General features: G+C 32.7%; 1 protein-coding gene across 1 annotated transcript in view; it reads left to right on the forward strand.

The window, feature by feature from the left end:
• LOC111689730 overlaps positions 1-13347 on the forward strand; it is a 39248-nt gene that overhangs the window by 3176 nt on the left and 22725 nt on the right. The window contains exon 2 of the mRNA XM_046946131.1: positions 10855-11119. Coding sequence (XP_046802087.1) covers positions 11005-11119 — 115 coding nt within the window. The 5' untranslated portion in view covers positions 10855-11004. The remainder of the gene's footprint in view (positions 1-10854; positions 11120-13347) is intronic.

Genomic DNA, 13347 nt, shown 5'->3' on the forward strand with positions numbered 1-13347 from the left:
AGCTATGTTAACCTAGCACTCTCTGAGCGAGATTTATGTTATTAACATAACAGACTTGTTAACATTGAAAAAACGGAGCTAACTTTCGGAGCTAACTTCACACGCATCCGCTCAGCCTCATTTATTATGAAATTACTTTTTTATAGTAAAAAGAACAATTATTTTTTTCATCTTTTAAATGTTATAATTTTCTTTTTTAGAAATATTGTAGCAGTCTAATATACAAACCTTCAACGTTACATGTACATGATTACTTTTAACTATATTTGTATAGTATTTTGCTGTTTAACATTTTAGCCTTTTTTTACATTTTTGCCATTTTCTGAGTTTTTAGAATATTTGACTACATTCTGTACAAGAACAAAAAAAAAATAAATAAAGTAAACAACAACATTTGTTTGTATTTATGTAAATATTTAACACCCACTAAAATAGTCAAGTTTTTTTAGTATTATATCCTTTTGGCAATAGTAACAGTAGCTCACATAAGTGTTTGTATTTGTAAGAATTTGGAAATATTTTCATTTGTTTTTTGTATGTATTAAATTCCAAACCAAAGTTAAGATATTGGCAAACATTATTGATGTAATGTAATAATTGTTTTCTGCCATTTATTTTGTAAATGTCTGTTCAACGGAAATCTACTTCATGAAATTTTATCAATCTACGGACTTCTAGGTAAACTCTTATTATGGACGAAAGCTAAAGGCCACGGAGCAATTCCTAGGAAACAGAATAAGTATTATTTACCAGAAGTTATAAGCTTTATGTTTCCTAACTTAGATGACGTCTGTTGGATGGAGTTGATAAACGGTACTTAGAAAGATGTTGAACATCATTTCGTAACTGTTACCTATAGAACATTTTGAAGCCATTGTAGCGAAAAGGAATCTAAAAAGAATATATGGGTCGTCGTTAGTCAAACCTTCATGCCAAAAATTATACAAAAATTCTTTACGAAGAAAATCTGCTAGAGTAATACCGTTGAAGAATTACAACGACTCAAGATTTCGGTAAAACATCTCTTATAAGATTTTAAACTATAGAGGATGGTATTACATCCAAAAGACTGATACCAACATAGTTGCTAGTTTCTAAATTTCCCTTTCGTTATTACAAATTATGATATTACGACTCTAGACATAGGTAAAACAAACTATGGACAATTTGATTGCATCCAATAGACTGTTTGATAGGAGTTAAATCAGTAACCGGTGTTAAATCGCTGATGTCGACAAAAAAAGGAACTTTAGACACTCTGATGAAGTGTCTTCCAAGCACTTCAAAGCCTTTAAACTGAAATCGAATTATGCTCGCTTTGTTATAATCGCTCCTGGTCGTAGATTATGGAAATATTCTTAAATGCAAAGAACATGGTAATGAGGTTACTGCGAACTAGATGGATTAGGTGAAATTATGGTTAAATCACTCCACTTTCACTCTAATAGGTTGATATTCAGAAGAATCAAAGTCATCAGTCCTAAAAAAAGTAGATTAAATTGCAAATAATCAAAGCCTTATGGATAAACGCAGTCTAATTTCTAATAGGGGTGCTAACGGGGCATTGATCAATTAGAGTCTTTGTTCAGTAAGGGGTCAGTAATATAATGGACTATTACAGATTATGGGTGGTTACTAAATAGGGGAAACCTATTATTTAACCAACGCAGTCTACTAGATTTTATACGTGTAAAGTCGGTTTGACTTTTTAGCTTCTTCAATTCGAGGAATGTAAAAATATCGCCAACAAAATCTGAAATAGGGGAAATTGCGTGATTTAACTAACGCAGTCTGTACTAGGTTTCATACGTGTAAAATCGGTGAGACTTTCGAGCTTCTCCAATTCGAGAAATTTTAAAATATCGCCAACAATCTGCTCAGCAAATCTTTACCAACTGGACAAAGGAAGTAGGGCTAAAACTGGGCGTGACAGTAGATTTCGAAAAAAAAAGTCTGTAAATCACCCCATAATACTTGGTGTCACATTCGATAGCTTTTTTTGTCCTCCGCGCACTCCACTGCAATCTGCAACAAGATGTGGAGTAGAAATAAGGTACTCAAGTCTCTAGTCGGCAGCATTAGGTGAATTCATAAAAACCTTGTTAACTACCTTCCAAAAGATTAGTCGGTAAGTGGTAAACTATGTGCCAGTGTGGACTTCTAGAGTTAGTGGCACACAATGGAAAAAGCTCCAAAGCTGTCAAAACACAGTCCTTAGAACGGTAACAGGCTATATTCAAATGACGTTTAAAGAAAACCTGCTTTATGAAAGGAAGATGGTTTCAGTTATGGAACATAACATCATGGTGTCAAAGCAGTTCCTACCCCCTCACACAAGACGTCAAAAATGCGTGTGGCATAGGCAAACACAACGTTCAAGAGATTTTTAAATGCAGGGCAAATCCAACTCAGTTTAAACTTGAATACCTTACTTAACTTACCCGTTTTATGCGACTCGTCTATTGGGTTTAGGTTTAATGGATTTGGATAAACAGAGCAAAGAGAAAGATTATTAGGGAATAATTTTTAAGTATATATGTACATTTTATTTCAGGTGTCGTCCTAGGTTTCTTACTACTCAGTTAAACTAGGCTTAACTTGCTGTTAGTTTAAACTCGAAACAAATTTAGGCGGTAACGTTAATAAGTAACGTTACTGTTTACTGGAAAAACACAAGACATGTATTTAACTAAGTTTAAAGAAAGAATGTAGATTATCTTTATCGGAAAAACCCGCCTTAGGCAAATTTATCTAATCCATCATAGAATTGTTTAATTACTTGTTTCAATATTAATAGTTATTTGGATGGTATCAGTTGTATGAATATTAAACTAGAAAATATATATAGTAAATTATTAATAGTAAATTATTCAAATAATATGTAAATATCTAACTATTTTCCTTTTTTTCTCTTGTTATACATAAAGTCATAAAAACCAAGTTTTATATTTTAATTTCTTAATATTCTTATCTTAACAGCAAAGGAAAAACTTGGAAAAAGTTTTCTTTTCGGTTTTTTTATTTAAGTAAAATGTGATTAGTTTAAGTGGAAAGAGGGTGATAAACAAAAAAAAACTAAATTGTGTAAACAAAATACAATTATTAAAAGAGATTTGTATCTTTAAGTTTGTTTTCAACTCTTGACCTTCCTGATGTCATTTAAGGAGGCATCTTATCCAAAGATTTTTATTATAGAGATATTTTCATTGTCATTGGGAATAAAAGTGGACTTATAGAAATATTAGGGTGCTCCATCATTAACGAAAACATATTTAATTTCTTGGAAATAATAAAAAAAATGATTTTTGTTAAATCTTCTGAAGCAGTACAACTTTATCAGTTTCATAGCAATTTTAGAACAATTTAACTTTAAAAATAAACTAAAAAGATTCTAGTAAATAACACCCTAATCTAGATTAACATGTCGTTAACACATGTACAATTTACTTACATAAGTGCAAACATATGTAAATACATACATATTAAACTAAAAACTTATTGATTTTTATTTATGTATATATAAATTAGGTTGGCCTCGTTGGTAAAATGAAAAAAATAATGTAAAATTTTAATTTTTAAAATCGAAAAACTTTCACAACTCAAAATTTTCTTTATTTAGGTTGTTATACCTTCATTCTTCTTCCTGATATTTTAACTTAAATCTTAATTCAACCATAAATCGACGAATTTTTAACTACATTTAACCATGAGATCATTTTCCTTTTGGGGGCCATCTTAATGTATAAAAAACTGTGCAATTACTTTTTGATGATACATGTAAACAAAATGATAATTCGTATACATAGATAACAATAGTAATGCAAACGTAATTGCTAGTGACAGTTGTTGTTAAATACATACTTGAAATTCTATATAATATTATTTGATTTATGAGAAATTCAGCATTATGTACCAATATTGTACTTAAATAATAATAAAATATATTTGCCAAAAAGGAAAATATTTATAAACTGTTTCTAAATTAAACAAGTAAGAGTTCTTTAATCAGCTGTGCCGAAACGTATATACCCTTCACCATGGTGTGTTAAAAAAAGTCGGTATCAAAAACTCTTCTTTCAAGTCACTTACTTCGGGCTAAACATACTTAATTTCATGTTTCTAGATTCAATGTAATAGAAAATTCAAAAAGTACATTAAAAAAAGAAAAAAAATATATATATATATCAATAAGTTCACGTTTTCCGATTCTCACCTAATTCCTACTCAACATACTTAATATTATGTTTCTAGTTCAATATTATAGGAAATTCAAAAAGTACCAAAAAATTCCCATCGATTTGTTCTCGCCTAATCCGGTCTTTACATACTTAATTTCATGTTTTTAAGATCATTATAAAAAACTCAAAAAGTACCATTGTAGAACGAAAAACTACCAAAAAGTTCACCTTTTCCGGTTCTCACATAATTCCGACTCTACATACTTAATTTCATGTTTCTGGGTTCATTATTATAGAAAACACAAAAAGTACCTTTTGAAAAAAGAAAAAGTACAAAAAAGTTCCCCTTTATGGGTTCTCACCTAATTCAGCCTCCACATACTTAATTTCATATTTCTAGGTTCAATATTATAGAAAATTCAAAAAGTATCTTTTGAAAAACGAAAAAGTACCAAAAAGTTTCCTTTTATGGCATCTAACTTAAGCCAGGCTTACTTAATTTCGTGTTTCTAGCCAATAACAACACACTAGTGCTGCTCTTGCACTGCTACTCTTGCACTGCTATTCTTGCTCTGCTGCTCTCCCTCTGCCTTTTTTATAAACAGAGTACAATAACAAAATTTACCGTATACTTATTTTGTTTTTGTTTTTTGCAATTTCTGTTTGAGCATGAATAAAAAATATCTGTTTTTGATATAATTTTCAGAGCTTGTCTCGGATTTTTGCTCATATCTCAGTTATTTATGGACCGATTCTGCTGATTTTAAATAGTGATCTTCCCGAAAGCATTTCTAACAGACTTATTGAAGATTCGGATCTCGCCGGGGGTCCGGGGGGGTCTGGGGTCCTCTAAAAAAAGATTTCAACAAACATACAGATAGACAGAGATACGGACATGGCTTAATCGACTCCGCTATCTATAAGGATCCAGAATATATATACTTTATATTATAGAAATTACAAACGGAATGACAAACTGTTTTTAACAAATACTTTGAAATTATACTAAAAATTTTAAAAATAAGTAATAAAGAAGTAAAATTCACATTATGATAAAGACCTACACAAGTTTGTCATTTTATTTGATTCTAAATTAACTATCCAGCTAAAAAATAACTTCCAAATAAGTGAAAAAGAAGTAGAATTTACTCCATGAAAGTGCTGAAAAAGACCTGAAGTATTTATGATTTTAACACAAGCTTGTCAAAGGAACGATGTCATTTTTATTTTACTTTAAGTTTACTACTTTTGAAGACATGTTGAAGATTTTATTTTTATGTTATTTTCTTGGAAGTTATTTGGAAGCGAAATTGTAGTTTGAATTAGATAATTTTAACACATTGTTAAATTTAATACAAAAGACCAAAAATTAAATTTTTGACTCATAAAAATGTTGGAATAAAAAAACATATATAGCATTGCAAAAAATAGTATTATTTTCGCTTCTTCAGAAGCCATTACATATCACTTCCACAGAAGATAAAAAAGTCATTTAGTGCTAAATGGTGATAAATATTATTCTTTGGGAAGTACTTCGTTTTATTTTTGCTGAGTACTTTTAAATTCATTATCAAGAATTAATTTTTATGTTCTCTTTCTGGAAGTTTTAGAAGTTAAATTGTAGTAGATTGAAATATGTAAAACTAATATTACTTAAATTATTCTAAAATTAATAAGAAAATAGACGCATTTAAAGTAAGAACAAAAAATATCTCTTAGCCGGAGGCCTTTAGAACGGACACAAATTTGTATAATCAATAAAAAATGTTATTATAGCTAGTCTTCTTATGTTTATTATGGAATTTCAGAATATATTCTTGGCGTTATACAATTAACATAGTTTTCGATTAGATACTATTAGCTTGTAAATTCAGGCAGATATCTTAACGAATGCAGTGACTTCTAAGGAAGGATCCGTACTTTTGTACTATTTTTAAAATAAATTGTACAACTATTTATCTTTCATCCTGCTGTAGCTTTCCTCTTACGACAACATCTTCATTTTTCAGATGGAAATCATATGTCGTCGTAATTAAATTACGTAATAAAGTTTATATAGAACAATAAATTAAACTTTGCATACGTAAATTGTATTGCATTCCATCAAATAAAATCGACATACAAAGGTACATTCCTACATCTAATGTCAAACATAACAAAAGCAAATTCAATTTGTAAAGGAAAACATAATTATTACACAACATTTTATATAAGTTTCTATATTCATATATTGAATACCAACAACTGTAGACTATTGTTGTAATTCATTTTTTAAATTTTGTTGAAGGGTATTTTATTGCAAAATACTTTATAAAGTAATTTTATTTTTAAAAGAAAACTAAACCATATAAAAACCTTTTATTTTAACAGTTTAGGGTTAAGATTATCCGATTTAAATAAAACTTTAGAGATACCCAACAAAAACTAGGTAATGGTTTGTACTTCCACAACCACTTACTTTTCAATGACTACTACTTATCGTCTGCATTGCTTAGAAGTACTTTAGTAATCACTTTCTTTTAATCTGATATATAAGTACTTTATTATCGGCTTTGTCATTTTGTTTGCTTGTTAAAAAGTGTATTTTACAAAAAAGAAAACAAAATTAAAGTTGTAGGTGAAAACCATTATTTGACGCGCAATGAAATAGCTCAACAGTGGTGCAGTTAGTAGTACTTTACTAGCTGACTATATAAAAATTACTGCACAACTTACTTATAACAGAAATTGCAAGTACTTCTTATACTTGTAAGCGTGGAAGTACTTGCCTCCATTGACATTACTGTGTTAAAATAATGACATGAAATGCTACTGAAGAAGTTGTTAAAAAAGATTTAATTAGCTTTTTAACTCATTACTTTTCGATGTAAGTTTTTATACCCTTCACCTTCGTGAGAAGGGTATATATAAGTTTGTCATTCCGTTTGTAATTTCTATAATATAATTTTCCGACCCTATAAAGTATATATATACTGGATCCTTATAGGTAGCGGAGATGATTAAGCCATGTCCGTCTGTCTGTCTGTCCGTCTATCTGTCTGTCTGTATGTTTGTTGAAATCAGTTTTTAGAAGACCCCAGATATCTGCGAGATCCGAATCTTCCATAATTCTATCAGACATACGACCGGCAAGAACGCTATTTAAAATCAGCAAAATCGGTCCATAAATAACGGAGATATGAGCAAAAAACCGAGACAACCTCTGAAAATTTCATATAAAATTTAGATTTTTTATTCATGCTCAGACAGAAACTGCAAAAAACAAAAACAAAATACATAACAATACGGTAAATATTGTTATTGTAATTTGTTTATAAAAGCAAAGCAGAGCAAGAGCAGCAGAGCAAGAGTAGCAGAGCGAGAGCAGCACTAATGTTTTGTTATTGGCTAGAAATATGAAATTAAGTATGTAGAGCCTGGATTAAGTGAGACCTATAAAAGGGGACTTTCTGGTACTTTTTCGTTCTTCAAAAGGTATTTTTTGAAATTTCTATAATATTGACCTAGAAACATGAAATTAAGTATGCATGGCCCGGATTAAGTGAGGACCAAACAAGGGGAGTTTTGGTACTTTTTCGTTTTTCAAAAGGTACTTTTTGCAATTTCTATAATATTGAACTAGAAACATGTAATTAAGTATGTATGGCCCGGATTAAGTGAGGACCCATAAAAGGGACTTTTTGGTATTTTTTCGTTGTTCAAAAGGTACTTTTTGCAATTTCTACAATATTGAACCTAGAAACATGTAATTAAGTATGTATGGCCCGGATTAAGTGAGGACCCATAAAAGGGGACTTTTTGGTACTTTTTCGTTCTTCAAAGGTACTTTTTACAATTTCTACAATATTGAACCTAGAAACATGTAATTAAGTATGTATGGCCCGGATTAAGTGAGGACCATACAAGGGGACTTTTTGGTACTTTTTCGTTTTTCAAAAGGTACTTTTTGCAATTTCTACGATATTAAACCTAGAAACATGTAATTATGTATGTATGGCCCGGATTAAGTAAGGACCCATAAAAGGGGACTTTTTGGTACTTTTTCGTTTTTCAAAAGGTACTTTTTGCAATTTCTACGATATTAAACCTAGAAACATGTAATTAAGTATGTATGGCCAGGATTAAGTGAGGACCCATGAAAGGGTACTTTTTGGTACTTTTTCATTCTTCAAAAGGTACTTTTTGAAATTTCTATAATATTGAACCTAGAAACATGTTATTAAGTTCGTATATCCCGGATTAAGTGAGAACCAGTAAAAGGGGACTTCTTGGTACTTTTTCGTTCTTCAAAAGGTACAAAAGGCTTTAAACACATCATGGTGAAGGGTATATAAGATTCGGCACAGCCGAATATAGAACTCTTACTTGTTACTGGATATAATTGCTATTCATCCCAATCAATATATCACGCAAAATATGTCTTTCTTCGGATTTAATGTAGTATAAATCCTCCTATCAACTCCGCCCAGGGGCATGTTAGTTTGGTGAAGCCTCCACCTTGGTGTTATTGCAATCCCGGGGAATAGAGGTGTTTCCAATACATCAGTCTGGCCGCGACTATAAATTGGTTACAGTCTACTGCCTGGCTTAGTCCTTGCAAAGATTTAAATAATCTGGTACTACGGGTGGCCAGTTGTCCGCAGGACTATGTCCTGGATGATGAGATGGTTGAGGTTCCTTCGGGATCCACGTAGTGGCTGCTGTTTAAACCCAAATTCTCGGGAAGTGTAAGTTGCGGTTAAAAGACTGATGTAAGGTAAAGTCAATATTTCGAGATAAGTTCGGTGCTGTTGCCGAAACAAAAGATACCCCACAGAGGAGTGACTGTGGGAATAAGCGTTGGAAATTAGTGGTTATTAATTGTATATGGTACGGGATGAATGTGGGGTAAGAATGGCCTCACCCACCCATTACCTATAATAAATGAGATGGGTGCTAGGTTGTATAATGATGGATGAAATGTATCATATACAAATGATACCATTGAATTTTCCTTCCATGTCCAGATATGGTCGGAGTATACTCTGTTCATATCAGAATTACCAAGTCTTCTGCTTATTTGATGGATTCGTACATCGGCCAACCGGTTACGTGCTGTTGCCGAATTAACAGTAATGTTTTTACATCTCAGAAGTTAAGCAACGGGGCAGCAATAGTCAGAGATTAGATAGCCCGAGTACTTCAGCAAAGTGCTTATTCATGGACGGGAAGTGATGTTTTTATGTCTCAGAAGTTAAGCAGCGGGGCAGCAATAGTCAGAGATTAGATAGCCCGAGTACTTCAGCAAAGTGCTTGTACATGGACCGGCCCAATCCATGTACAAAAATTGCCACCAGAGCTCTTCATTGAAGGATTCAAGGGCGATAGTAGACCGCTGTTCAAGTCTACCCAGTGGATGAAAAAGTCCACCGTGGGGTAGGGCATCATGCCAGGTACTCACGTAAAGCACTTCGACATTCATCCTCCTATCAACCCAACCTAACTTTTTGGTGTGAAAAATTGTATTCTATTGTGAAATTTGTTTATAGCATTTTGTAAACAATGAACAGCTGTTTTAAATAAAATCAACTTTTGTCAGTCGTAATTCAGGTCCGAGTTCCCAGCTTACTTCCAAAAGCACTAATTGAAATTGTTTACCTTCTGTTGAAATGATGTTTATTGACTACAATTACAGTTCCTAATAACTTTCAAAGAAAAAGCGTAAAAATTTCTTGAGAATGTCTTTAGATGTAGTGAATTTGGAAGCAAATAAAAAGGACATCCTTCCTATGACAAGTCTGTGTTAGAATCATCACTTCTTTAGGTCTTTTTCAATATTTTCATGTAGTAAATTCTACTTATTTTTCTCATCTTTAGAAGTTCTTCTTTTGCAAGGGTTAGGGAAAGGTTAGGGCTTTCGAAAGTGTATTACTTCATATAACTATTCAAAGTTATATGTAGTCGATATTAACCTCGTGCTTTCGTATCACCTCTAGTGATATTCTGTTTTGTTGGTGGAGACCATAGAATACTGATACTGACCAACAAAAGTACAACAAAAAATTACTTTCCCATAAATAATCTCGAGTGATCCATTTATGAAAATGTCTAAGTGCTTGCCAAAAAAAAAAAAAATAAAAGAACAAAAACAAAAGAAAGGAAAATTATAAAATTTTTCTTTTTTAAATTCATTCCTAACTATTGCCAAAAAAATATAAAATAAAAAATTAAATGAATTGTCTGGCGAGACCAACAATAAAGTGTAATACACAAATTGTGATTGCTAAAATAATTGAACTATTCTAATTTTAAATGCATTTTTTACATGATAAGAGCGAGATATATTAAAACTTATTTTCACATTTCACTGTTTATTTTTTTCATGTTCAATATTAATCTAATTTGTAAATGTCTGTAAATGAATGAAAAATTTCCTCTTTCTCTCAAATGACGAAAGACATGAGCTTTTAGTTGAAAATATTTTCATTATCATTTGGCACCCTGTAGGGTGTGAAAATTAAACCATTAAAATATATTCATTATAAACAATTTATACAAATTACTCGTATTTTATTTTTAGCCTTAAATGTATTTTCTTAATTGTTTTCATTTTTATAAAATAAAAATAATTAACTACAATTTAAAAAAGGAATGCAGTTTATTAAAATATTTCTTTGTTTTTTGTTTTTCTTTGCAGTATTTTAAGAAAATTTTTACCAATGAGCTGGACTTGAAATTGAAAAACGAAACGTGTTAAAATTTTATTTTAAACTTTATACACGTACCTTAATTTAAATCTTAATATTGTTTTGACACACGTGCGCAAATCAACCACAAATCAATCAAAATGCGTGTCGTTGCGATGGTAAGTGGTGGCAAGGATAGCTGCTATAATATGATGCAGTGTGTGGCCGAGGGTCATGAAATAGTTGCATTAGCCAATTTACATCCCAAGGATAGAGGTAAGGTTTTGTTTCTTTTTGTTTTGTTGTAATATTTAGTTTAAGAACTTTAAATTATAATTGTACACGTTTAGGTGATTAAAATGTACATTGTTGTGATTTTTCATGATTTTATATAAAATGCAGCACTTAAACCATTATGGGGGGAGGTCTTGGGGCTTCAGTCCAAAAACTATGAAATTCTTTGTTAATATCTAATCCTAATGCCCTTAGAACTTTTTTTGTTGGAAGACACTTTACAAATTGGTCCTGTCGCAATAAATTTGGGGTTGGGGATGTTGTTGGAATCACAAACACAAAACTAATTATTGCTGTCATACTCTTAGGTTAGGTTAGGTATCGAGGGCAGCTGCTTCATGAGCAGCTCACTTGGGTCCATTTAAGGTTGGTCTCGTTGTGTTACCCTAGTGGTCACAGGAGTTTGTTATAATTTCACTCCCTGCTTCCAGATCTAAACCAACCGGTTTCATTTATGTAGCATAGGATATTCTTCAAGCCTATCCCTGAAAGCTCCTCCATACCAGCCAGAAAGGGAGCTCCAAAGTGATTCTCCCTACTCTCGGTAAACGTGGGGCAAAAGCAAAGAAGATGTGATATCGTTTCATCTTCTTCCTCATTATGACAACTTCTGCAGTAGTCATTATATCCAAGACCCAGTCTCCTGGCGTGAGTGTCAATGGCACAGTGTCCTGTGATTACTGATACAAGAGTCCGTATCTGCTCCCTTCGGAAGCTCATAAGTAGTCTTGATCTGCTGGCATCATATAGGGGCCAAATGGACCTCGAGACTTGACAGGTGGTTTCATTGAACCACCTGATTTGGGCTTTCCCATATAGTTCATTAAGAACAAGTGCCTTACAGTTTGTAAGGGAAATACCAGTAAAGGCGTCTATTTCCTCCTCAGCCATCATTGTACCTTTCCTGGCTAGTTCGTTAGCTATACAGTTACCCTGACATTTATCATGGCCAGGGACCCATATTAGCGTTATCCTAGAATTTCTCGCTATCTCATTTAGAGATATCCGGCAATCTCTGATTAACCTAGATGTCGTAAAGACACCCGCTATATTCTTGATAGCAGCTTTACTGTCAGTATATATACATATATCCCCCGATACGTGATAATACCTTAGCCAATTTGCTGCTCTTTTAATAGCAGATATCTCTGCCTGAAGAACACTACAGTAATTGGGCAGTCGAAAGGATGATCTAATACCAAATCCTTCAATAAAGAAACCACCACCCACTTTACCACTCCTTTTGGAGCCATCAGTGTAGACTCTCGTTACACCTGGAGGTGGGTGAGTTTCTAGTTCAAGGTTCCTATGTGGAATCCTGAAACAGAAGCGATTATCGAAGTTGGGCTTCGTAATGCAATAGTCAACATTCAAATGTAATAATTCGAAATGTTTTATAATTCTGGAATGCCCGTAGACTCTGTACTCAGACCATGAGCCGCAGGCATTTAATCTGATCGCAGAGTTAAGGGCGAGTTGAAAGGCCATTAAGTCAGCTGGTAACCAATTCAGCATGGTTAACAGTGCCTTGGTTGGCGTTGTATTCATTGCTCCCGTAATAAGGATTGCAATGTTTCTCATAGTGCGCTCGATGGTTGCACAGTTTGTAGCATGCTCCATGGCATGCCACCATACTATAACCCCATAAAATAGTATGGGCTTGACTACTGCCTTGAAGATCCAGTTAATACCTTTCGGGTTGATGCCCCAGTTTGTACCAATTGCCTTCTTGCATGCATAGGTAGCCACATTGGCCTTGTTAACCCGGTTCTGAATATTCAGATTCCAGGATAGCTTACAATCTAAGACTACGCCAAGATACTTTGCGTGATCCGAGATTTTTAATCTAATTCCATTCAGCTCTGGCGGTATAAAGTTATCAATTTTATACCTCCTAGTGAAAAGGACTAGTTCAGTTTTCAGTGGGTTAACACTGAGTCCACAAGAAACACTCCATTTACTCAATAAGTTAAGAGCAGTTTCCATACAACGTGATATTGTATCGGAGAATTGTCATACTCTTCTTCCTGATAGATTTTTTTGTAGTGGCAACTAATATGACATTTTATTTTAATAATAACACAACCCGAACCAATACAGATAGATAAATTTTTTCGAAGCATTAAGAAATCTGTAGGTATGTAAAAGAGCAGTATCTAGGACTATTAGCTCGGATATTTTATCTTTTCGCCTTTGAGCGGATCACTATA

The sequence above is a fragment of the Lucilia cuprina genome, chromosome 3, assembly GCF_022045245.1.
Source record: "Lucilia cuprina isolate Lc7/37 chromosome 3, ASM2204524v1, whole genome shotgun sequence".
In the NCBI taxonomy this organism is placed as follows: domain Eukaryota; kingdom Metazoa; phylum Arthropoda; class Insecta; order Diptera; family Calliphoridae; genus Lucilia; species Lucilia cuprina.